The sequence below is a fragment of the Phocoena phocoena genome, chromosome 3, assembly GCF_963924675.1.
Source record: "Phocoena phocoena chromosome 3, mPhoPho1.1, whole genome shotgun sequence".
Taxonomy (NCBI): domain Eukaryota; kingdom Metazoa; phylum Chordata; class Mammalia; order Artiodactyla; family Phocoenidae; genus Phocoena; species Phocoena phocoena.
In genome coordinates, this window is record NC_089221.1 from 112,945,386 (window position 1) to 112,969,660 (window position 24,275).

The following is a 24,275-nucleotide window of genomic DNA, read 5'->3' on the forward strand; positions in this document are numbered from 1 at the left end:
TGCTAGCCTCAAAGGAGAGTTGGAAAGAAGAATTTCAATCCTTCATTTCAGAAATTAACGCTGCAATTTCATACATTTTCTCCAGCGAAGCGCTGACTTACAACTTCAGTCAGATTGAAAGAATCATGTGTTTGTTGAACTGTTGAATGTGTAAAAAATTATAAACTGGTGTTTCTAACTAGTATTGTAATAAGCAAATGCAAATATATTCCATAACATTCAGTAAAAATTCTTGTTTTTACTACTTGAACATTACCCAGTACTTAAGGGAGTAATCCAGTTTGACATGTGAAGATGTATTTTGGTGGAATAGTGAGTAGAATGACAGTATGCTTACTATATAGAGGCAGAAATAGGACTTTCAGGCTATAGTTTTAGAAAACTCTTGATTTCTTGTATATGTCTGAGAAAGTTGGTTTTCTGTTCATTTGCCATTTCTCTCCCAGAGTCAGTAAGCAGGAAAGTGTTCTTTTATGGGAAGAATGATTAGGATCGATAAGTGTGCCCTTTCAAGTAGCAACCAATGGGAAAATAAAGTCAAATACCTTGGTGTTCAAGATCTCTGATTTCACTGAAAGCATCTGAAGTGGTTTAAGAAGTTGTTTCTGGGTAAGGCAGATATTAATCAGCATGCACTAATTAAACCTTAAAATGTTCTTGGAATTGTGCTAGGTTTAGTGAGAGTCAAAAGAAATATAAAGTACTGTTGTTGTCCACAAGTTGATTCTAGTCTAGTTTAGGATACGTGTAGAAAAGAGATAACATGTAATTTACGTAAACTTTTTGAAAAGCTGTTTCTAAAAGATCCCTTAAATTCAGATATGACAGCTGACTACATAATGGTAAACTACTTTTATACTGATCATTTCCAGAGCTTTAGATAGAATAGTTCATAAGGCGTCCTAAATTCTATGAAAATAGAACCTTAGATGAGTCTTCTTCTGAGTGTAACATTGGTTGAAAGCTTACAATGTTATGTGTCATGCTGTGGACAGCTCTGGCTGGGGTAGTCACTGGCAGGAGGGGACCATAGCTCAGAACAGTACCATTATTACTTCCATTTTACAAATGAGCAAACGGGCATATTGAGGTTAAATAAGTTACCTAGGTTACATACACAGTACATTGATGAAGCTGGGATTTGAACCTTCACGTGTATGTTGTTCTGTACGTATAAGAAGAGAAACCTCTAGTTATTCCATCTCTTATAATAATAACCAACATTTGAATATTACTGCGTGTGCCAGCTGTTTGAGGTGCCTGACATACACCGTTTCATTTATCTGTACAATAGCCCTCTGAGATTGACACCACTCTAAAATGAGTAAATGAGGCCCTAAATAACTTGCTCTTGGTTATACAGCTTCCAGTTGTATAAGCTGGAACCCAGCTTCAAACCTAAGCATTCTGACTGCAGAGCCTCTATGTGGCTTGGTACCCAGTCCTGCCTCTCTGCCATGGCTCAGGCAACCATCGTATGCCTATCACTCCGGTCTTTCTCTTACGTGTGTTTCCCATACTTGTAGTCATGATATAGCGTTTTTCTTCTTTTGCTTAACAAATGATAAATATTTCACTGTTGGTAATAGTTTTCCTAACCGTGGCTACATAATAGGCCTTTGAATAGATTCAGCATTACTTATCTAACCTGTGCTCTTTTGCTGGATTTATGGTTGTGTATATAGTCTTATTTCCTTGGGGGCAGATTCCAAGAGTGGGCGTTATCCTATCAAGGATACAGGAATTTTCATATTGTTTGATATGTAACGGGGTCCTATTCTAGTCTGGAGGGTGAGGAAAGGCTCCCAGGATGACCAACAGATCCATGGCTTTGCTTCTGACACTTAGCTCAGATAAGCTACAGAGCTTCCCCTGGAGGGAAATGTGGAGCAGGGCTGCTCCCTGGAGGGGAGGTGCAAGTGTGGAGGGTCAGCCAGAAGCACTGGTGTTGAGGGACAGGGAAGCAGATGGGGGGAAGGAAGTGGTCCAAGACCAGCTAAACCACCCCAAGCCAAACATGTCTGTCGAGAACACCATGTACCAGGAACCAATGCCAGAAGGGGACTGCAACTACATGGAGGATAGCAAGGATCATCACAATGCCAGCCACCAGGGATGTAAGTCCAAACACTTCTGTCCATGACTTCTTGGTATCAGAGTTGCCAAGGAAAACAACATGGTCACGCACTGGACGGAAGTGTTTTTTTTCACTTAGAGACAGCAAGGTCAGTCACAGCAGTGTGCAGAGTGGCTCATGGTGTCCCTCACCCCCAGCCTATGGCTAAAGAGCACCCCTCTAGTGCCATAGCATTGTGTGCCCCAAGGTCATTGACATCCATGCTTAAGCAGAACAAAGGAGCACACATTCAGTCTGAAACAGGGAAGGGTACCTTCACAGGCTGATAAGCCTGGCACAGTGTGTGTGGGCTCTTCTTTGGTACGGAAGTGTCCCAGGTCCAAGGCTTATTCTTATGTGAAAGACTGTGAGCAGGAGACTGCTTTTCTCAAGTGTTCATTACAGACGACGTGCCCAGTAAATCTTTGCTGAGGGACTTAAATCCTGCTAAGAGACCTACATGTGAGGGCCGGGCATTCACAGCCCCTACTGGTGGACATCACTTCCCCTGGGCCCTAACTAGCACTAGCATCCTGCTGCTGCTTTCATGACTAGAGCTGACATGCCACAGTCTCTTACAGTGGTGTTAGGGAAGGAAAATGATGAAAGCAAACTACTGAAAATGATGAGGCGTCTCCAACTTGTTACCTCACAACTACCAGTTCATTTCTCAGTTCTCACTTTAATGAGCAAGTTTCTATAGCATTTTTCGTGATCCTAAAAACCCAAAGTAAATATTGGAAATACAATTTTAAATTCCAACCCCTGCCTCTGTCCACCTAAGGCATCAGGCAGAGGAAACTAGAATGTCTTAGATAAACGCCTTGAGATCAGTGACATCTGATGAAGGTCTACAGCAAGATTGCTCTGCTGAGTTTTCATCAAGTGGGCAAAAGGGAAGAAGATGGGCTGGGCCATGAGTCTGAATTTTAGACTATTTTGGGTAAAAAGGCTTTATATTTTCCAAGTCCACATGAGAAATAAAGCCAAATGCTAGCAACTGCTAAGTTGAACTTAAAATGGACTCGTTTTTAAAAAAAATATTCGAGTGTATTGCTATGTCCTCTGCAAAACTGCTTATATTATTAATTTGCTTAAACTATTTAGTAAAAAAAGATACAAGTGCATATACTAAAAACCACTGAATTGTACACTTTAAAGGGTGAATTTTATGGTATGTGAATTACACCTCAAAAAGAAAAAAAGGCAAAAAAAGGAGGAATGATGATAAGAGAATAAAATACTAATACAAATATAAAAAAGAAAGAATACTGTCCACATGTATCTCCGAGGTGCCTGTGTACCGTGCGTGTGCTACCTTCTAGAGAGCACTATGCGCTAGATTTTCCCAATTATATTATCTAGGCAAAGACAGATGAGCCAGTTTGCCCAGGGCATTGGCAGCTAAGTAATAAGAGCAGAGCTCACTTTCCAACCGGCGGCTCCCTGCCTTATAAGGCCCTTATGCGGATCACTATGGTTCACTCAACCGCGAGCAGAGGGGAGTGGTCCCCAATCACCCCCCGCCCCTCTGCAGCTCATCTGTTCCTGCCCCTGCCCGCGACGTCCTCCCGCCTGCGCGGACTGTTCGCCCCACCGCCCAGAAGGGAGCCCAGTGCGGTCAGACGGTCGGCGACAACCCGAGGCCCGGACATCGAAGAGCGAAGCGGAGGTCCATCCTCATCGCCTCGCCAGCACGCCTACCGCTCTCGCACAGGCGGGAAACCCGGCACCGGGCCGCAGAGCCGGGGTTGACAGCATCTGGGCCTGCGGAGGCCTGCCGGGGGCCTGCCGCGCATCCGCCTAGATGCCAGCAGCGTCGCCGGCCATTGTAGCATCTGGGGGCCTTCCGGGGCAGGTCCGCGTCTGGGCCTGCGCGGCGCGGGGCCGGGTTGTGCGGCAAGTCCTGGGCCGTGGCTGGGAGCTGCCGGCTCGGCCCCTGACTTCGGGCAGGGGCGGTCAGGCAGCGCGCCGGGCAGCCCTCGGCCAGAGATTATGGCTGCGGCGCTGGGGGCTCGAGGGGCGACGCGGCGTTGGTTCGCGGCGCTGCGGGGCAGGAGCCAGAGCCTCGCGGCCATGGTGAGTGCCGAGGGCTCGCGGTGCGGGAGGAGGGCGAGGCCCCGCCGTGCCGGCCGAGGGGCGGAGGGACCGGCGCAGGCCCCGAAGTGGGCCGGGCCTTCGGGCTGGGACTTTGGGTAGGCACGTTTGGGCACCTGGCACCTGCCCGACGCGCTGGTCTGAGACAAGGGTGGCCGCAGCATCTGACAGTTTTCCCTTGGCCTAGAATTCCGTCGTAGCCTACGAAATTGCCAACCGGAAAACAAACCAGGACGACTTTCGTTAAAAAAAAAAAAAGTGAATACGAAAAGTAGTTGTGAAAATATTTTACGGTTAGGGACTCTTTATGTGATTAAGGTGGCGTTGGGTCCTCTAGATTGTGCGCTCGGTGAGAGCAGGCACCGTCTCCGTCTCGGCTCCGAACGGGGCACTGAATGTTGAATTAACTCATTTGCCTTGGTGTTAATTTTTTTGAGGAATTACCAATAAATTATTTTTTTGGTTGCACATTGATTCTTTCCTCTTCCGAGGGGCGTCCCGTTCGTTTCCCCGCTTTAGAAGTTAACATATTGGGGGGTAAGTTAACTTGAGGGAAAGTTTTAACTTGCAGCACCACCTAGTGGCAAAATACTGCATTAAACTCACCATTTCATTTTCTTAGACTGCTTGCCAGAGCCCATTTGGCAGTTTGAAATTCTTTAATAGAAGAAATGTAAAATAACTCGATGACGGAGAAGATGAGCACTCTGTTTTGTGGCCGCTAAGGTGAGAACGCAAGATGAGTGCTTACTGTCACCTAGGCGTGTCCCAAGGCATACCTGTGTCTAGGGTGCTGGTGATCAAGTAAAATTGTGGGGTTTGGGGAGGGATGAATAAACAGCCGCGATTGGAGTGGCTGCCACATGCCAGACTCTTTGCTGGGTGCCTTCCCACTTAAGATCTCTTTGAACCTTTAAAAAAAATCTGGGCAGGTGGATATTGTAACATCCCCACTGTAGAACGCTGCTACTCAGTGAGAGGCTAAGTGATTTATTCAGCACCCACAGCTGAAAGTAACAAAGCTAGGCTTCGAATCAAGGTTGCCCTCCAAATCCTATGCTTTCCCCTGTCGCTCCCCACACCTCCCACAGGAAAAAAAAAGAAAGTCCACCACAAAGGGTTCTGCAGAGGGTATGTCCCCAAGGGGACCATTTGTGTAATGTAGGTGAAGTGACTCCATTTCACAGTCCTGAACACAGTCCCTCTTCCTAGGCAGACATCTGTGGTGAGCACACATTGACCTCACTGGGGATGTGGATGGTGGAGAGGGCGGAGGAAAACAGCTCAGAGTGTGCTCCACAGACTCCGGGTGACTGCTGCATTGCCCACAACATGGTTAATAGTTTTCTTTGCAGCTACTCAGTGATTCCAAAATAGTTTGAGTTGAGTTAAAATATTTATTGAATAAAAATTTTAGCTTGTTTCCTGTAGCAGGTCTTTACGTGAAATTTTTCAGAGCTGTCATTGTAAAGCTAATCGATACATTGGTTTTTAATAGTAAATGGTTTTTGAGAACAAGCCTTTAAATGTTTTTATTTAATTAAGAGTTATTCTCACTTTCTCTTTTGTTAGCTGTAGGGAAGGGTAGCTGGCCTAGCAAGGAAGAGAAACCAGAAAACTGACTCATCAGCGTCCTTTTGTCCTCCTCGTAGAATAAGTTGTCTTTAAGGTTACTTACTTTGCCTTCTTAATTACATTGATGTCAATGATAAAGGGTTGTAGGATTTCTGAAGTGGGAATGAGTTGAAGTTTCATGGCAGAGGATACAGCTCAGCCCCCGGTTGCCCTTTGATAAGGAGCCCTCACATTAGTTCAGTCTTTCTGGGTGCCAGTCCCTCCCTCATCTGAGACGATAGTAACCCTGCATATAGGGAAGACAGGAGGTACTGGTGGGCACTTATGCCAGAGCGAGAGCATAGCTCTTCTGACTTCTCCTAGAGTGTCCTTATCTTCTGTCTGACATGCTGCTTAGAGTTCTTTCAGTTAAAAAACAAATAGCATGGAAAGTGTGGGCCTGTTAACCAATAGAATTCCGGATTTGGGAATGTCATCACCAGGATGAGTAGGCACAAGGTGGACAGTTGTGCACAAGTGCTTCAGACTGGGCAGCGCTCTGGCCAGACAGTTGAGGGAGTTTGTCTTACCAGTGTTTCTGAGAAAACTCGTTCCGCTAAAGCAGGGGCTTTTTACCTGTAGTCCAGAGGGTCTGTGGACACCCAGAAGTTATTATACAAAATCCCCTGTAAATGTGCATTTGATTTTTCCTCTTTGAGGACTGGTTTTCATTACAATTGAAAGGGATGGTGAACCCAGATAGTTGAGACTCATGTGAGTAAGGACTGAAGGCTACTAAGGTGCTGTGGGACCATCCAAAGAGCAGTAGACCAGGAGTTTAGAGCCCTGGGTTCCAATCCTGGTTCTGCCGATGGACTTGCAGGGTTTCCTTGGGTGGGTGTGTTTGCCGCAGTTTCCCAAGTCCTGGAGTGCTGGCCTTTGGTGATGGTCTTTGGTAAGATGGAGAAATGGTTGATCTCAGCTGTGTCTGTAATAAACCAGAGAAGCTGAATTGTAAAGTTTGAGGCATATGTAAGGGGTGATAAACCCACATACAATGGAGACAGCTGATTCTGTACAGAGCTAGCCTTGTTTTTGTCTGTTTTTTGAGAATTTTATATTTTGAGAATAAAGTAATCAAAGATGGTTAGAAGTTGTTGCCCTTAAGACTTTTTTCCACCTCTCTACATAAGGTAAAGAGCAGTGAATTTATTTGAATTTAACCAAACCTCTACACTTCAGGTATTAAATGTGTTCTTTTCATAGTCAGCAGATGCTCACTGGTTGACAGCAGAGGAGAGGAACCAAGTTATACTTGACCTTAAAGCAGCAGGATGGTCGGAATTAAGTGAGAGAGATGCCATCTACAAAGAGTTCTCTTTCAAAAATTTTAATCAGGTAATTATTACATATTCCTGCTTGTGCCATGGTCTATTTTGTCACCTTAGGCTGTAACTCTTTCTAATACTACTGGTTGTCTGGTGCCCTGTGGGTCCAAGATCCAAATCCTTTCTTCCTTAAGAATTCAGTGATAGTTACTCCTTCCTTGTTGACAGCTGCTACCACCCAACTGGGTGAGTCTCAGCCCTAGGGGAAGAGGGTGATTTGTGTGATTTGGAAAATCAGATTCTGAAACCACTATTGCTCTGATTTGGTGTTGGTTAGGAGATTTAATTTCCTTTCAAATCTTGAATAACATGAACAGAGAGTGTGAGCTTTTTATACTGATCAGAAGGGGACATGAGTAAAAGCGGTTGAGAAACATACACCTGCTTGACTGATTTCCCCTACTTTTCTTGGATGGTTGTCAAGTTTTCTTTCTCCTTATAGTTGCATTTCTGTCTCTAAATCATCTCCCAAGCTGCACCCTCTTCTCAGATTGGCTCATTTTCTGCAAGCCCAATAGCTAGCCCTTGAAGCTTTTCTTTCTTTCTTTTTTCTTTTTAATAAATTTATTTATTTATTTATTTGCTTATTTATGGCTGTGTTGGGTCTTCGTTGCTGCACACGGGTTTTCTCTAGTTGTGGTGAGCGGGGGGCTACTCTTCGTTGTGATGCGTGGGCTTCTCATTGCAGTGGCTTCTCTTGTTGTGGAGCATGGGCTCTAGGCGCATGGGCTTCAGTAGTTGTGGCTCACAGGCTCTAGAGCGCAGGCTCAGTAGTTGTGGCGCACGGGCTTAGTTACTTAGCGGCCTGTGGGATCTTTCCAGACCAGGGCTCGAACCTATGTCCCCTGCATTGGCAGGCGGATTCTTAACCACTGCGCCACCAGGGAAGTCCTGAAGCTTTCTTAAAAGCTGGTCCCTGCCTTGGAGATTCAGCCTTAACAGGGGAACTGTTCCATTAGGGCCCCACCCTGTTTAGAGAGTCATCTCCCATCAGTTCTTACTCCATTGCATTTATATAAGGTCAGTGCTTTAGACTATTCCATGTTTGTTCAGTTAGTTTGATAATCCTCTGGACAGATTTATTGTTTTTATTTATATTAGGTGTCAGCATCTAGAAGGCAGAGATCCTGTTGGCTTAAATAACTGTCTATTGTACATAACACAGTTCTGGGTGCAAACAAGCATTTGATAAATGCAGACATTGATTACAGTGTTTGCTTGTTTCTGGAAGGGTGTCTGAGGACCAGATTTCCACCAAAGAAACCTTGACATGTTTTCCTAGTAAATGCCTTTGGCTCCACTGTGCCGCATGCCCTATTCTGGTCTCCATCCATCTGGCTACCAGCCTTCTGCTGTGTCTCCAACTCCTGAGGAAACCTGGACCAAGCCGACTCCTTGTCCCTGCTGCCCCACGTGCTCAGTGGCTCTTGTCAGGGGCTTAGCACTCTGTGGCTGGTGGCAGGGAATCCCGTTGGTACAGTAAGCTTGTGCATAAGCTCTAGGTAGCATTTTCCAAGCTTACTAAAATTCTTACACGTGTACAGCCTGACTTCTTTAAGCCTGGGCTAATTTATTGGGCTTGAACATGTGGCTTAAAGTACTTGAGTAGTGTTGCCTCAGACTCTGCCCATGAGTCAGTCATCCAGCCCCACTCTAACCTTGTGCTCAGTGTGCTTTCGGAAATGGTGGGGGGAAGGGAAGCTGCGCAGGGTGTCCTTCATTAATTGTAACGTTATTCAACAGGACATTTAATTTTCTTGGCTTCCCCCCCCCCCACCCCCTTCACTCACCTTTTAGGAGAAAGAGGCAGACGACAAGAAAATCAGCTGATGTCAGGGAATGTATTCAGAGAACCGGCACTGGTATTATATCCTGCGGTTGGTTTTCTAGCCAGGCTCCTATGACTTCTGCATGTAATGGCCTGTAGTGGCAACTGATGTCATGACAAGTGTCAGTGCCCACCAGCCAAAGACCACCAGGAACATACCAATAGCTGAACAAGTTAGGCTTATTGCTTGTTGCGGTGAGGAAGAGTGCACGCCATAGGGAACCGTGGGGCATCTCAGGAAGACGGTGTTGGAAAGACTTACTACTGGATTTGGGCTGGTGTTTGTGATTTTGGAGTCTTTAAGGATCAGAGCTTTGCTCTGGGTTGGATGCTGTCTGCAAATGGGCTCTTCTATGATTCACTATTTTAATAAATCTTACCTAGAGGGAGAATGGACTAAAGTGGGGTCAAAGCTGAAACTGGTAAAGAAGCAGCAGTCACTCATTAGCCAAGAGAGGCGGGTGCTTGGTGTTTTGTGATTTGGACAATGTTCACGTTTTGTTTGTGTTGAGATATCATTGCAGAGTGATATCTGTGATACTCCACATTACATTATTGTCATGATTATAACAATCATTACAAGAGTGGTTATATTTTTGTCCTAATCCTTCATGGTCACAGAGTGGCCTTGTCTGATGTTGCTGTTGCTGTTCAGCACCAATGCCTAGGTTTGGGTTTGGCTCCTAGCAACTTGGAGGCCTAGGTGGCAGTCCAGGCCAGCTCCCAGGTGTCAGGGCTGCTTTTCCCTTTTTTGCAACTAATGTTTAGAGTGATGACCCTCTGGCATTGATGGATCCTCACTTATCTTTCATTTATTTTTCAATACAGAAAAGGTATTTTTTAAAATTATAAAGCAATGATATAAAACATTAAAATACGATGGGAAATAAAAATAAAAATTTTCCCATTGCAACTACTTCCATCTTTTTACCTATTCTCTTCTAGTCTTTCTCCATATGTATAGTTTATTCACAATGTGGCAATTGTACAAGCAGTTAAATTTTTTTAAAGTAGTTTAATTTTTATTGTAAAAGCAATATTCATTACCAGATATTTATTAAGCCCCTTCTCTGTGCCAGGCACTATTCTAAGCTCATGTAGCTCCCTTTCTAGCAGAGAAGATAGACAATAAACAAATGAACAAATAATATAGTTTCACGTAGTGATGAAGTCATGAGGGAGAATAAAGTAGGATATTGGGATGGGGAGTGACGGAGGGGTGAGCACGCTATTTAAGATAGAGGGGGCTGGAAAGGCCTCTCTGGGGAGGGGACACCTGAGGCCTGAGTAATGTGAGGGAGCTGAGCATGCGAAGACCGAAGGAGGAGCATTTCCGGTGGAGAGACAGCAAGTACCAAATTCCTGGAGCAGGAGTGATCTTGGTGTGATTGGGGAAGAGCCGGGGGGCCAGTTTCTGGAGCGGACAGAAAGGAGAAGAGGCTGAAGAGAGGGAGGGGCCGGAGCACGGGAGCCTTGTTGCCGTGCGGGGAGTTTGGATTTTATTCTGGGAAGGAAAGCCCTTGGAGGATTTCAGGCAGAGAAGTGCCATTATTCAGTTTATGTTCTAAAAAGATCACCCTGGCTGTTCTGCTGTGAACAGATGGTAGAAGGGCAAGAGTGGCAGCAGGCAGAATGTGTATGTTGCCATGTGATAGGCTAGGCAAGAGATGGTGAGAGACTATGGGGGAAGCAGTGGTATGTGGAGAGAAACGCAGGGTTTCTCATTTATTTTAAAGATAGAACAGTCCAGACTTGCTGTTAGATTGGATGTGGGGGAAGGAGAGGGTCAAGGATGATCCCAAGGTTTTGGTTCAAGCTGTAGGGTAAAGGGTGGTGCCACTGGTACCATTTACTTGGCTGGGGAAAATGGAGTGGAGAGCAGGGTAGGGAATTAAGAATTCCATTTTGGACATGTCAGGTTTGAGATACTTACTAGTCACCCAAGTGGCAATATTGGATCAGCAGTTGGTGATACGAGGTCAGAGTTCAGGCTTGGGATAACAGTTTGAGAGCCGTCAGAGGGGATAATTGTCCTGGATCGGCAAAAGAGGGCGGGTGGAGGTGCAGGCATGGTACCTCTGTTGTGATAGGAAAGAAGGCTGAGTGTATGTGTACAGATGCAGGTAGGTTGCCACGTTCGCCTTGGGAAGAAGAGGTAGTTTTCTCTTCTGATTGCTTCTCTTTTTTTAGTGAAGTCATCAGTTGAGGATGAGTCGGGGTGGGAGAGAGGAGTGTTGGAGATCTGGAAAAATAGGAAAAGGCATGAAATAGTCCTCTTAGAGACTAAGACAGTGAAGGAACTGTGAAATGTGGTCAGTTGCTGGGCAGTTCTCAGTGTCACTGGAGATTTATGGGCAAACATTTAAGGTGAAGATCCTGTGTGTTTTGTCCAGCCATGTTCAGCTGCTTGGGCACAGGCTTGGAGTAGGTGCAGGGTTGGGCTTAACAAGGGCTGAACCTTTTCTTTTTTTAATTTATTTTATTGAAGTATAGTTGATTTACAATGTTGTGTTAATTTCTGCTGTGTGGTGGTTCAGCTGTATACACGCGTGCATGTGTGCGCACACACACACACACACACACACACACACATTCTTTTTCATATTCTTTTCTATTATGGTTTATCACAGGATATCCCTGTGCTGTACAGCAGGACCTTGTCGTTTATCCACTCTCTGTGTAATAGTTTGCGTCTACTAAACACAAACTCCCAGTCTATCCCTCCCCCACCCCCTTCTTCCTTGGCAACCACAAGTCTGTCCTCTATGTCTGTGAGTCTTTTTCTGTTTCGTGGATAGGTTCATTTATGTTGTATTTTAGATTCCACATATAAGTGATAGCATATGATATTTGTCTTTCTCTTTCTGACTTACTTTGCTTTGTATGATAATCTCTAGGTCCATCCATGTTGTTGCAAATGGCATTATTTCATTCTTTCTTATGGCTGAGTAATTTTCCATTGTATATATGTACCACACCTTCTTTATCCATTCATCTGTCAGTGGACATTTAGGCTGTTTCCATGTCTTGGCAATATATTGTAAATAGTGCTGCAGTGAACATTGGGGGATGCATGTATCTTTTTGAATTATAGTTTTGTCCTGATATATACTCAGGAGTGGGATTGCTGGATCATATGGCAACTCTAGTTTTAGTTTTTTTGAGGAACCTCCAAACTGTTTTCCATAGTGGCTGCACCAATTTACATTCCCACTAACAGTGGAGGGAGGTTTCATTTTCTCCACACCCTCTCCAGCATTTGTTATTTGTAGGCTTTTTCATGGTGGCCATTCTTAACTGGTGTGAGGTGGTATCTCATTGTAGTTTTGATTTGCATTTCTCTGATAATTAGTGATGTTGAGCATCTTTTCATGTGCCTGTTGGCCATCCGTATGTCTTCTTTGGAGAAAGTTCTATTTAGGTCTTCAGCCCAGTTTTTGAATGGGTTGTTTGTTTTTTTTCTTATTGAGTTGTATGAGCTGTTAACAAGGGCTGAACTTTTGCCAGGTGAGTGCAGTGGAGGAACCGGGGGCAAGGAAACTAAGGATGTGTGCAAGGGAGGGTCAAAACATTGGACTTTGGAGTCTAAGCTGGTGAGGAGGGAAGTGTAGTTGTGATGTGGGAGATGGAAAGTGAAGAGGTCGGAGTGTCAAGTAATATAACCTTTTTGGAGAGCAATTGGGTGATGTCTGTCAACTTTTAAAGTACCCATTGTCCAATACCCATCGTACGAATCTAGAAATTTATCTTCTAGGTACAGTCCCCCGTGTATGCCAGATGGGTATGAGAGGATGTCCACTCTAGCCTGTGGACCTGTAACTTTTTATTGTGAGCAGGCATTTCCACATGCGTGTGTATGCCTTGCTAAGACCATGTCTCCCTCACTGCAGTCCTGCCCTTAGTAGGAGTTAGGGGAGGCCCACTGTGCTGCATGTGACAGCACCTCTCCTGGCCTCAGCTTTACACGCTGGAGGGAGCCGTGGTCAGAGCTGATGACCCCCATTTCCCCTAAGAGACTTCACACTGGGTATTAGCATGTATTTTTTTTTAGTCTTTGCTGAATATATAGGTGAAAAATGTTCTGTTTTTTTGCTCAACAGGGTATGAACATTTTCCAGTTCTTCTTTTTTTTTTTTTTTCCATACGGGGGCCTCTCACTGTTGTGGCCTCTCCCGTTGCGGAGCATAGGCTCCGGACGCGCAGGCTCAGCGGCCATGGCTCACGGGCCCAGCCTCTCCACAGCATGTGGGATCTTCCTGGACCGGGGCATGAACCCGTGTCCCCTGCATTGGCAGGTGGACTCTCAACCACTGTGCCACCAGGGAAGCCCTCATTTTCCAGTTCTTTACATAGTCTTGTCTTTTTACTTACAATAAATCTTCAGGAGTAAGATTACGCTTGTTGGGTATTACTTTTTTTTTTTTTTTTGGCTGTGCCTCGCAGGGTGTGGGATGTTAGTTCCCGACCAGGGGTGGAACCCGTGCCCCCTGCAGTGGAAGCGCGGAATCTCAACCACTGGACCACCAGGGAAGTCCCGGGTGCTACAGTTTTTAAGTGGTTTGCTTATGTAGTGTGTGTGAAATGGTATTATAAGTTTGCTTTAGAATCCATTTCTTTTATTACTATAGAAATTGAACCATACATTTTAGAAACCTTTTCATTGACCCTGGATGGAAAAGCTACTTCTCAAAGCTTTGGTTTATTCTAGGTTTTACCATAAGAAGTAGCTAGTAAAATATATTTGGACTTTTTTCCTCTTAGAGGTTTTATTCCAAGATATGGTTAGTTCCAAAGAGTCCACATGCATTTGATAGCTCACATCGGCGCAAATACTTAGCGAATATAAATGTGAAAATTCCTGAGGGATCCTAATGGCATAGGTGGATGAAGTGGCCGTGGGTTTTGGTTGCTGTTAGCCCACTGTCTTTCCTCGGTGGTGGTGCAAAGGTAATGGTGAGACTCCATGGGTATTCTGAGCATGGCAGTGCCAGGGCCGAGGCAGGAAGTTTCGACACTTGGAGTACTTGGACTTAGGGTGGGGTTGGCATTTGTAAAGGAGTTTTGCTTTTTTTTTCTGTTCATGTAGACATAAGGAGGGAGAGGTCTGAGTGACATGTAAACGTATTCTTAGGTGTTTGGCAACTGCAGGGTGATAGTGTTGAAAGAACAAAATGTCAGTTAGAAATGTGGGTGTGAGCCTTCCATAAAGATACATTTTGTTAGGCATTGTCATGTAGGGACAAGTGGGAAGCTTATAAAATCAGAGGAAATGGGTTTCCATGGTGGCACAGTGGTTAAGAATCCACCTGCCAATGCAGGGGACACGGGTTTGAGCCCTGGTCCGGGAAGATCCCACGTGCTGCAGAGCAACTAAGCCTGTGCGCCACAACTACTGAGCCTGCGCTCTAGAGCCTGCGAGCCACAGCTACTGAAGCCCGTGCCTGCCACAACTACTGAAGCCCACGTGCCTAGAGCCCGTGCTCCGCAACAAGAGAAGCCACCGCAATGAGAAGTCCGCTCACTGCAATAGAGTAGCCCCCACTCACCGCAACTAGAGAAAGCCCGTGCGCGGCAACGAAGACCCAACGCAGCCAAAAATTAAAAAAAAAAAAAAAATCAGAGGAAATTTTATGCTTTGGAAGCAGGTTTAGAAGATGAGGATTTGAACCCAGGCAACAGCTACTCCAGATGCCAGCAGGTGGAGCCCTCCAGGGCAGGAGCCCAGGTGGGCCAGGCGGCATCACAGCCCCCTGGGAAGGCTGTCCCCAGTCTCTCCTTCTTGGATACTGGACCACCCCTGTTCAGTGCAGAAACAAACTAAGTATCAGGAATAGGTAAGAGTGGGGGTGCGTCAGCTGACCTAGTTTGGTACCTTTTGGGTGAATGAAGAGTTCTGGCTGGAGGAGATAAGGATTTTCCACTTGGTAATGGAGAGCAGGTTTGATTCATGAGAGAGGGACTGAGCTTTGTGAAAAAGAGCTGTAATTCTCTGCGTTCCAGGAGGAGCTCCTGTACCTCATCTGTGCTTTATTAGGTGGGCCTGCCTGCAGGGTATTCGATTTTGTTAGATGGAATCTTACGAACTGGCTGATATTCAGCCAGATTTGACCTACAAAAATGGCTCTTTTACATGGTTCAGTCTAATAACTTGTCTAAGTTGAGAATCTCTCACAGGGCAGGGTCCAAGCTCTATTTGTGGTTTGTCTTGTTCATCACATTTTGGTTAATGTAACTGCTGCTGTTAAAAGATTTCTGGCACTGGAGTAGGGAGGGGGCTTCTGAATGGCCTCGGCGGTGGTGGCGATGGTGGAGGAGTGGGGTTCTGTGTGTCTAGCAGCAGTAACACCCACCATATGTGAGTTTGGGGTTTGTAAAATGGTTTCTATTCCTGTCCTGGAGCTCCTGCTGTAGAGCAGTTGAAAGTTACTGTTGGTGACTTACTCTGTAAAGATGTTTTATTGAGGAATTTGATAATAGGCTTATGGTTAACATTCTGAAACACTTAGTGAAGTCAAAGGCTTGTTGATACCAGAAGACAGACAACTGTTAATGAAAATCTTAACGATCCTGGCAGGACATGGGTGGAGGTCTCAGGCACTCTCCTTGTGAACGAATTAGTTCAGTTTTTATTGTTCATTAAGTTATGAGTCAGTAATTCAGTAATATAAATGTCACATCTGAGTACTCTTGAAAGTGGATATTCACTGCCTGGTGAGGGTAAAGAAACACTCTCAGTGAGGATGTTCTTAAGGCTTCGGCATCATATAGGTTAGAAAATGTCATTTTGCTTTTAAAGTTTAGGCTATTATCTGTGTGTCTGGGAGCCAGGGAAAGTGAAAACTTGTCTGATTATCACACCAGTTGCTTGCTCTTAACATGTGCCCACTGATGGGCTTTTTTAGCCAACTAGAAACCTGAGAAAGTGTTCACAGTTGTCATTGGAGTAGAGAGTAGAGACGCTACCTTTTAGTAAGCTTTACCTAAAATTTGGGAAGCTGGTAAGAATATCTGCGTGGTGTTTTCATGTTGGTTTTCACTTTGAAGTTATTCCTGGAGTCCCGGGGAGTCCCGGGCGGGACACGCTGATGTTGTCAGGTGGTGGCTGGGACGTTGGTTTGGTGTCCACCAGGGTAGGGAAATTAGAGCCTAAAATGTTATCATTTGGAGTCTTGCTTCTGCTGTTTATGTCATAGAAGAGGTTTAGAGCTGATGTGTATTTGTAAAAACACATGTCATAGATAGACGAAGGGAAATGTAAAACAGGTGTAAAAAATGCAGATATGACACCACACTGCAGTGTGAAGATGTTGTGGTGATTACACCATCCTTTAATAAAAATGGACTTTTAACTGCATCGTTTTTTCTTAGTAGTATAGTAAACCTTCTGTTTACACAACTTCGCCTGAGCATTTTGTAAAAGTCAAACAGCCAAGAAATATAATTTCCTCAAAAGTCTTTGTCTTGCCCTTTTACAGATGGCGTAAAATCAGGTGTGTAAAAAATAAAACGCAGTTTGAGCTGAGGTGAAAGGTATTTCAGATTTATGCTTTGCAGATGATATTGGTATGATTAATGCATTCATTACTTTTTTTTTACTGCTTTTCACAGATAATGTACATGATGCATGGAAAATGATGTGGGTTTAAATCTTTGCCAGGTTTAGACTGTGACTATCAACAGATGTTATCATATAAGTACTATAATTATTATAAAATAAAAAATTTGTCATGAAATGCATTGACATAAATTTCATTTATGTAAATTGCTTTCATTAGTATAAAACCTTAGCGTAGCTGTTAGGGTTTGTGAAGCACTTTAGATGAGATTAACTTGGTATAATGTGGTCACAAATGGGCTGCTTTAAATTTAACTGACAAGAAAATAACACTCAAAAGTTAGGAAATTACTGAGGCATTTGTTTTCAGCCTGTGTTGCTGGTACCGCTTAAATAGGCTGAATATGAATTAATAACAATGGACTGCTGGCTCGATAATTACGGAAAATAATTTAAAGGAGACCTTAAGTAATCACTTAAAAGTATTTTGGTCTTGTTTTCTGTTCTGTTTCTGTTTTTCTTTGGTATGCCACTCCATTGTTTGAGTACAGCCATTATCAATAGTGTTTAGATCTGCACAGCAAGAGTTTTGTCAATAGAGTTTTGGTGCATTAGGGCCATGACATAGAAACTTGCACTCAGCTGTTTTGAAATACGGACCTTGGGTGCCTGATGAAGAGGCTTTATCAACTCTTTATCAGCTCTTCCAAGCAGTAACTACAACGCTGCACTCATGCTTCTGTGGCCAGGTGGTGACCGGTGGCTTTCTCACCTCAGGAGGCACGTGGCCTACCAGAGCTCACCTTGGCTCTGAGCTCTCTGTGTGTTGCTCTTTTCTCTACATCCTTTTAAACAAAACAAAGCAATGCATCCTCTTCCCTGTTTTGCAGATAATTTACCATCATATTGCCCTTCTGATCCAGGCTGGAATGGGCCATTCTAACTAATTCACTAAAATGAGTCCTCTGAATTTTACAGAAGGACACTGAACCAGACTGTGATCGTGGACTTGCTGTGGTCACACAGGGTCATGTCACAGTTAGTGGGCGCCAGACTCATCTCTGGTTCCCACAGCAACATTTTTAGATCCTACTGTGATATAGAAAGGTGTTTTGTGTTTATTTTTTTATTTCTTCTGGGAGATATCTTGCTTTCCAGGGACTGCTTGTTGGATTACTTTTCTGCCTTAGATGGGTTTGACAATACTTCCCTGAGAAAGGGGCTGTTCACCAGCTAGGACAGACAGAGCTGTGCTTGTGTGGGAGCAACCCAGGTATCACTGTTGAGCAATCAGACATCATTTAATTGTATCGTTAAAATCAGTCTTATCAAAACAGCAAACGCCACTAATGAATCAGTTTGCTCCTGTGCTCTCAGCCAGTAAGGTAAGATTGTGGCCTTCTACCATATCATTCATCAAACTGACTTCAAATGCCCTGTCCTTGCCACTGCAGCACTGGCCATGGACATGCACCAGGTGTCTGGAGCAGACCCAGTTGGGGCTGGGCTGGGAGCCACATGGTCTCCCCACTGAGAGCCAGAGGGCCTGGCTCTGTCAGGATTAGAGAGCGTAGCGAGGTCCTTGAGCCGGCAACCCCTGAGGGGCTGGCACTGCTCTGGGCCCAAGGCGTGGAAGGAGGAAGATGCAAAAGAAGCAACTGATTCTGTTCCTGCCCAGAAGAATTCCCAGTTTTGTTGGGGAGGTGGAACATCTGCCTTGTATAAGATATTGATAGTTGATTTTTTAAAATAGTTATTTATTTATTTATTTATTTCGGTGGTGCCGGGTCTTAGTGGCGGCATGCGGGATCTTTACTTGTGGCACGCGGACTTCTTAGTTGCGGCATGCATGCGGGATCTAGTTCCCTGGCCAGGGATCAAACCCGGGCCCCCTGCATTGGGAGCACGGAGTCCTGATAGTTGATTTTTAAAATTGTCATGCTAACTGGGCACTAAAATCTGAAATACTAAGAAGCTGAAAGGTGTAATCCAGGAAGTCTGCCTGGAGAGGGGGAGTTTTGCTAGATCTGATAGGTTTTTTTGAAGGAAGGAGCTACGGGGGAGGGGGTTGGCAGGTGGCACAGGTCAGGGACAGGGAGAAAGAGGGCACATCTTATTTGTAATGTGTGGGACAAGTGAGGACCCTAAGATTGGTTCAGCGAGCTGGGCTGAAGATTGGCATGGAGGGTCCTTGTGCTGCTCTCTCCCTCGTTTAGTGTTGCCTCAGGTTTAAGGTATCTGAAAGCAAACTCTTATTGTCTTTCTGTCTTTCCTGCAAGAAAGTTTCCTAAAAGAAACTTGTTTGTTTGTCTCAGGACCACCATTCTCTCAAGCACCCAGACAAGAAACTGAAGAATTATCTTGGTGATCAGTCACCAGGAACTGGTCAGTGACTGTGCTTGGTCTGGGTGCGCCTCTCCTCCCCCTAGCGCTCCGGTAGGAGCTTCCTCATGGCTTTTTAACTCTAGGCCCTCTCTGCCTTCGTTGGCCTGCATGCTGTTTTATTGTGACCAAGTTGGTATCTGCTCAGAAAATCCCAGTTCCTTTCTGTTACATCTTACAAGACATCATCTTCTCAGAGGTTTTCAAAGCTGCCCACAGTCTCTAACCTTACCTCTCATTACTTCTCTGTAAGAGGTCTCTTTAGTCTGTTAGAGATTAGAACTGTAAGGTACCCGAGAGGTCACCTAGTCATCCCTTTCACTGAAGAAGTGGGGAAGCCAAGGACAGGGGGGCAAAAAACATTAGTGGCCATACTGGAACTGGAGCTAACACTTACTGTATAGTAGGGGAGGGAGAGCATAAACAAAGAAAATAACGCATGTATAATTGCCAGTTATGGTAAGTGCCATGAAGAAACATCCTAATAGCTAATGCTTGATGAACACTCCAACTTTGGGCCAGGCACTATGTTGTAAGGACTTTACACGTATTTATTCATTTAATCCTCACAAAACCCTGTCTTCCAGAGAATATTTACCTCACTTTACAGATAAGGGTACCAGAGTTTAGATTAAGTGACTTACCCGGGGCCCCACAGTGGAGTTGGGATTTGACCCAGGCAATCCCTTCCATTTGCCAGTGTGGATACCGCCTCTCCAGCAGAAGAGACGGTTGAGAGAGAGAAAATGGGAAAACCGAATTCAGTTGGAGGAGATCTGCCAGGAAGACCTCTCCAAGGAGCTGATAAGCTGATGCATTTTCTTTTACTTTTATTTCCTTTGTCCATTGAGGCATTTCATTTGCACGTGTGTACTACATCCCTAGGAAAAGGATCCCAGGATTTTCTTTCCTGGGTTTTGTTTTGCTGCTTCTTTGTCCATGATGCCAGCTGAGGTTGTCAGTATAATGAAACCAAATGGGCAATCTGCCATTTTTTTAGATCTTTGAGTTGCACATCAAATCTGGGACTGATCACTACACACTTGTTTAACCTGCCCACGAGGTTCACAACAATTTTCCCAGCTCTGTGGTCATCAGTGATTTCAAATTCGCCAATGTAACCATTCTTCGTTATTACTGTTAGAAACTGGATGATGACTTTGGAGCACAGTCTAGTAAGAACCTGGTGTTTGCATCTCTTTGGCATCATTGATGTTCTTGAGAGCATCAGCCAGGACATTCACACGCACCAATATGGCGGCCCAGAATGGTGACAGGAAGAGGACAGGAGGCGTGAGGACATGGTGTTATGGGAAGTGGGCAGGCTGTCTGAGGACTTAGAGGATGAAGTGGAGGTGGGAGGGGGCAAAAAATTACATGAGGAGAATAGTAAGGAGGCTGTTGCATTCATCCAGGTGAGACATCATCACTAGGTGGACACAGCAGGAGATTCTGTGACAAAGGGGAAGCAGAGAGGTATAGAGGTTGGAGCTGCTTTTAGTAGTTTACATGAGCAGGAACCAATGATGCCACACATAACACTTACAGGGAATAAAAATATCAAGAGAAAACCCAAGTTTCTCTACAAGGGAGGAGTGGTGATGGGTGGTGAGGAAGAAGAGCAGGGAGTGTTAAGTATGACTTTCAGGTTTAGGACCTGAGGAACTGGGTGGTTGGGAGTGACATTTACTGAGCTGGGGAAGTCTGGGAAAGGAACAGGATTGGTGTGCAGGGATCAAGGATCCTGGATCCTGGTGTGCAGGATCAAGGGATCCTGGTGTGGATATTGTTAAGTGTGCGTTGCTACGAGACATCCCAGTGTCAACCCTAAGCAGGTAGTTTTGTGTCTGGGTTGTAGATAATTGGGGAGACATAGATGTGTATGGAACCAAGCCAATGTAATAGATGAGGTTACCCAGGCAGAAATTATAGTGTGAGAAGAGAAGAGGGCTCAGAAATCAGTCCATTTAGGGGTAGGATAGAACAGGAGGTGTTGGCAGAAAACTGAGAAAGACTTTATAGTGAAATAGGAAGAAAATCAGGCCAGTGTTGTATACAGAATCCAGAAGAAGATGATGTTTTAAAAGGGAGAGAGGGGGCAGTGGTTTAAGAGTCCGCCTACCAATGCAGGGGACATGGGTTCGAGCCTTGGTCCGGGAAGATCCCACATGTCGGGGAGCAACTAAGCCCATGCACCACAACTACTGAGCCTGTGCTCTAGAGCCCACGAGCCACAATTACTGAGCCCATGAGCCACAACTACTGAGCCCACGTGCCACAACTACTGAAGACTGTGAGCCTAGAGCCCGTGCTCTGTAACAAGAGAAGCCACTGCCATGAGAAGCCCGCACACTGCAACGAAAGGGTAGTCCCCGCTCGCTGCAACTAGAGAAAGCCTGTGCGCGGCAACGAAAATCCAATGCAGCCAAAAATAAATAAATTAAATAAATAATTTTTTTTTTTAAAAGGGAGAGAGGAATCAGTTCTGCTGACACTCCAAGTAAGATGAGTGCCAAAAGATGATCACGCATTAAGCAACATGGAGGTCGTCAGTGGCCGTAGGAAGGATCGTTTGTGTAGGATGGGGGTGCAGGGCAGACTGGAGAGGAAGTGGAGCTCATGTGCCTTACATAGATCTTTGTAGCCACAGACATTAGCCTCCTGTCTGTCCTTTCTGTTTGTAATTCAGCCCTTGCATTATCCTATTTGTTAGTGGTTTTCTTTCAGCCTTGTTTTGATATTAAACCTGTGAACATTAGTGCTAGGACGGACGAGGCTATTGAGGCCCTGTGGTGAAGTTGACAGTGAACCAGTGGTGGGATTAGGATGTAAGTGCAGCTTAAATCATGCAACAGAGGAATGTGACCACTTACTTCTGTCTCTCTGCATCTAACATGTAAGTGCCTTGAGGGTGAAGACTTGGGTTGTGCTTGTGTACCTCTCCCACAGTGCCCTCCCAGTGTTACCTAGGTATTTTGAATACACGAAGCCCCTTGATTGGGCTCACATAGGTGATCCTAGTCAGTGCCCTTAGCCCCAGGGGAACATAGTGCTTTTGTCTCCTACAGGTTACTACCTAAAACCCTTCCTCACCAGGGACTTCTCCTTTCTCTCATTTCCTTACTCCTAAACACAGATGTTTCCTAACAGTGACCAACTTACTTGGCTGCTAAGTTGGTATGTATGATGGGATGGTCTTTAGGGCCGTGGTACCCTTCCCAGAAGAACAGCATTGATCGTGCCTCTGTTCTGCAGGCAGTTTTGGAGTGTCGGAGAAAGAAATGGGCCACTTGTGGCATCTCTAGTAAATCACCTCCAACAAGGAGAGGCTGAGGTTGGCACTTACTCGATATTGTGGCTTCTCGGCTTCAGCCACCCACACCCAGTCTTTTGTAAATCTTGGTGTCCTGAGGGACCACGGCAGGTTCTGCCAGGACTCCACAGAGCATCACACTGCTGCAGGCCTTCTACCTGTTATCCATTAGGCACTCATTTTCGTTTCATGACAGTCCTTTTAATGTCAGATTCCTTTCCTTTTCTGTGACCACTGGTCCAGCCCTCTTGGCTGATTTTCTTTTCTTTCTCTTCTTAAAATCATAACTTGGTGGCGTTCCAGATAGAAAAGTTTTAAAAGTTTATTTGATACATTTTTTTAGGAATTATTTTAAAAGTTTTTGTTGTAAAAATGTTGCCTTAAGGTCACTCTGTAATACAGGTTTTTAAGGTCATACATGTTATACAGGTAACTCTTTAATGTTGCATTATTTACCAGAAATGCAGCCAAGTCAATTTTCTTTCTGACAGTTTGGAGAGTCACAAAGTATTTTATGAACTATTGAGTGTTTTCCAGGCGTTAGTAGCTCATTGTTGGGTGACCTGGGAAATAATGTAGGTGGTTTCATTGAAGCTTTCCAGCAGCCTTGCGGGGTTGGGTATTAGGAAGCCTAGGTTACTAATGGTAAGAAGGAACCTGCTCAAACGTACAGATGAAGCAGTGAGGCGCCGTCCTTCCAAGGCCAGGCTTCCCACTTATTCTGAGGCCACAGCTCTTCTCTGACCCAACTCTATAGTTTGAAGGGTTGTGGGGTAATTCAGGATATGGAATGCTGTTCTATTTAGGAATGTCCTAGACCTTTGAATGAACAACTCTGCTGTTCAAAATTGAGTCTGTTTCTTTGTTCTGTGTAGGAAACAGTGTTTATTTTGGAGGGCTTAAAAGAGGCAATGTGTTCTTTGCATATTTTGAAGAAAAGGATAGCCAGCTACTGATAGGAATTTGACCTGTAAATTGCTACATGGTTCCCATCCCCTGCCCTGAAAGCATTAGTTTATAATACTTGATTGATCAGTTATTTGTCCTAAGTCAGCTACAGATTGGAGGTCAACTTCTACCTGGAGGGGGAAGTCTCTTCCAGATAGAAGGTCTGCAAAGAGCAGCTAAAAACTTAACTTGGCAAATTAGAACTCGGTGTAGAGAAGATAAACTTCTGCACTGAGAGACCCCAGCTTTCTGAGCCACTGACCATACAGTTGTGGATACAGGTGTGTAGAAGAGAGGGCCATTGTAATTCTAAATGTCTTAAACTGTGATTCTGTTATGTAAGCTTGAGAATGAGTCTCTTTCCATCTTCCTATTTGTTTAAAACTGCAAGGTTTAAATAGAAGGGTTTAACGTTTATGGATTACTCATACCCCACAGAGATCAGCCTGGCCTCTCTCTCTTACGGGAATGATAGCACCCTGTTTCATTTGTGTGGTCTGTTTAGCTTGTTAATAGATACATTTTTTTCCCTGACTGCATAGTATGTTTTATAATTAGGAAGACACAGAAGAGTACAAAGAAGAAAAATATATCTTATGCCCACTGAAAAAGCAGTATGTGTGAATGTGTATTTTGTGAGTATGTATGTATGTACGTATGTTTGTATACATATTTGGAGTCATATGGTAGATGCTTTTTTGCTCAGTTGCATCTTCTCACTTTATGTATGGTGACCATTTTTCGCTGTCAGTAAAGTATTTTACTTCATGGTTTTTAATGGTGGGATATATAGAGGATTCCACTGAAAAGAAAGGCCACATTTAATTTAACCAATGCCTTTCTATCATAACTAACCACAGATGAGACTTTGTGAGCCTACCTTTCCTAAATGCTCCATATAAATGCTGTCCATTGATCACAAAAGTATCCGGGAATCATACCAGGTTCTTCTTGCTAAAGACACTCAGGATCTTGGTGCCCGTTGAGATCAGGCATAGATCCAGTTACTTGTTAAAGTAAATAGAAATCATCATCTAGATTGAATTGATCTGTTAAAGCTAAAAAATCAAGCCCTTCAAGTTACTTGAGAAGGT

General features: G+C 44.5%; 1 protein-coding gene and 1 pseudogene across 1 annotated transcript in view; one reads left to right on the forward strand and one right to left on the reverse strand.

Moving 5' to 3' along the window:
- Positions 1 to 4,103: 4,103 nt before the first annotated feature.
- PCBD2 (pterin-4 alpha-carbinolamine dehydratase 2) overlaps positions 4,104 to 24,275 on the forward strand; it is a 49,669-nt gene continuing 29,497 nt past the window's right edge. The window contains exons 1-2 of the mRNA XM_065874151.1: positions 4,104 to 4,195; positions 7,034 to 7,165. Of these exons, the coding sequence (XP_065730223.1) occupies positions 4,112 to 4,195; positions 7,034 to 7,165 (216 nt within the window). The 5' untranslated portion in view covers positions 4,104 to 4,111. The remainder of the gene's footprint in view (positions 4,196 to 7,033; positions 7,166 to 24,275) is intronic.
- LOC136121629 (small ribosomal subunit protein uS8-like) lies at positions 19,802 to 20,224 on the reverse strand (annotated as a pseudogene).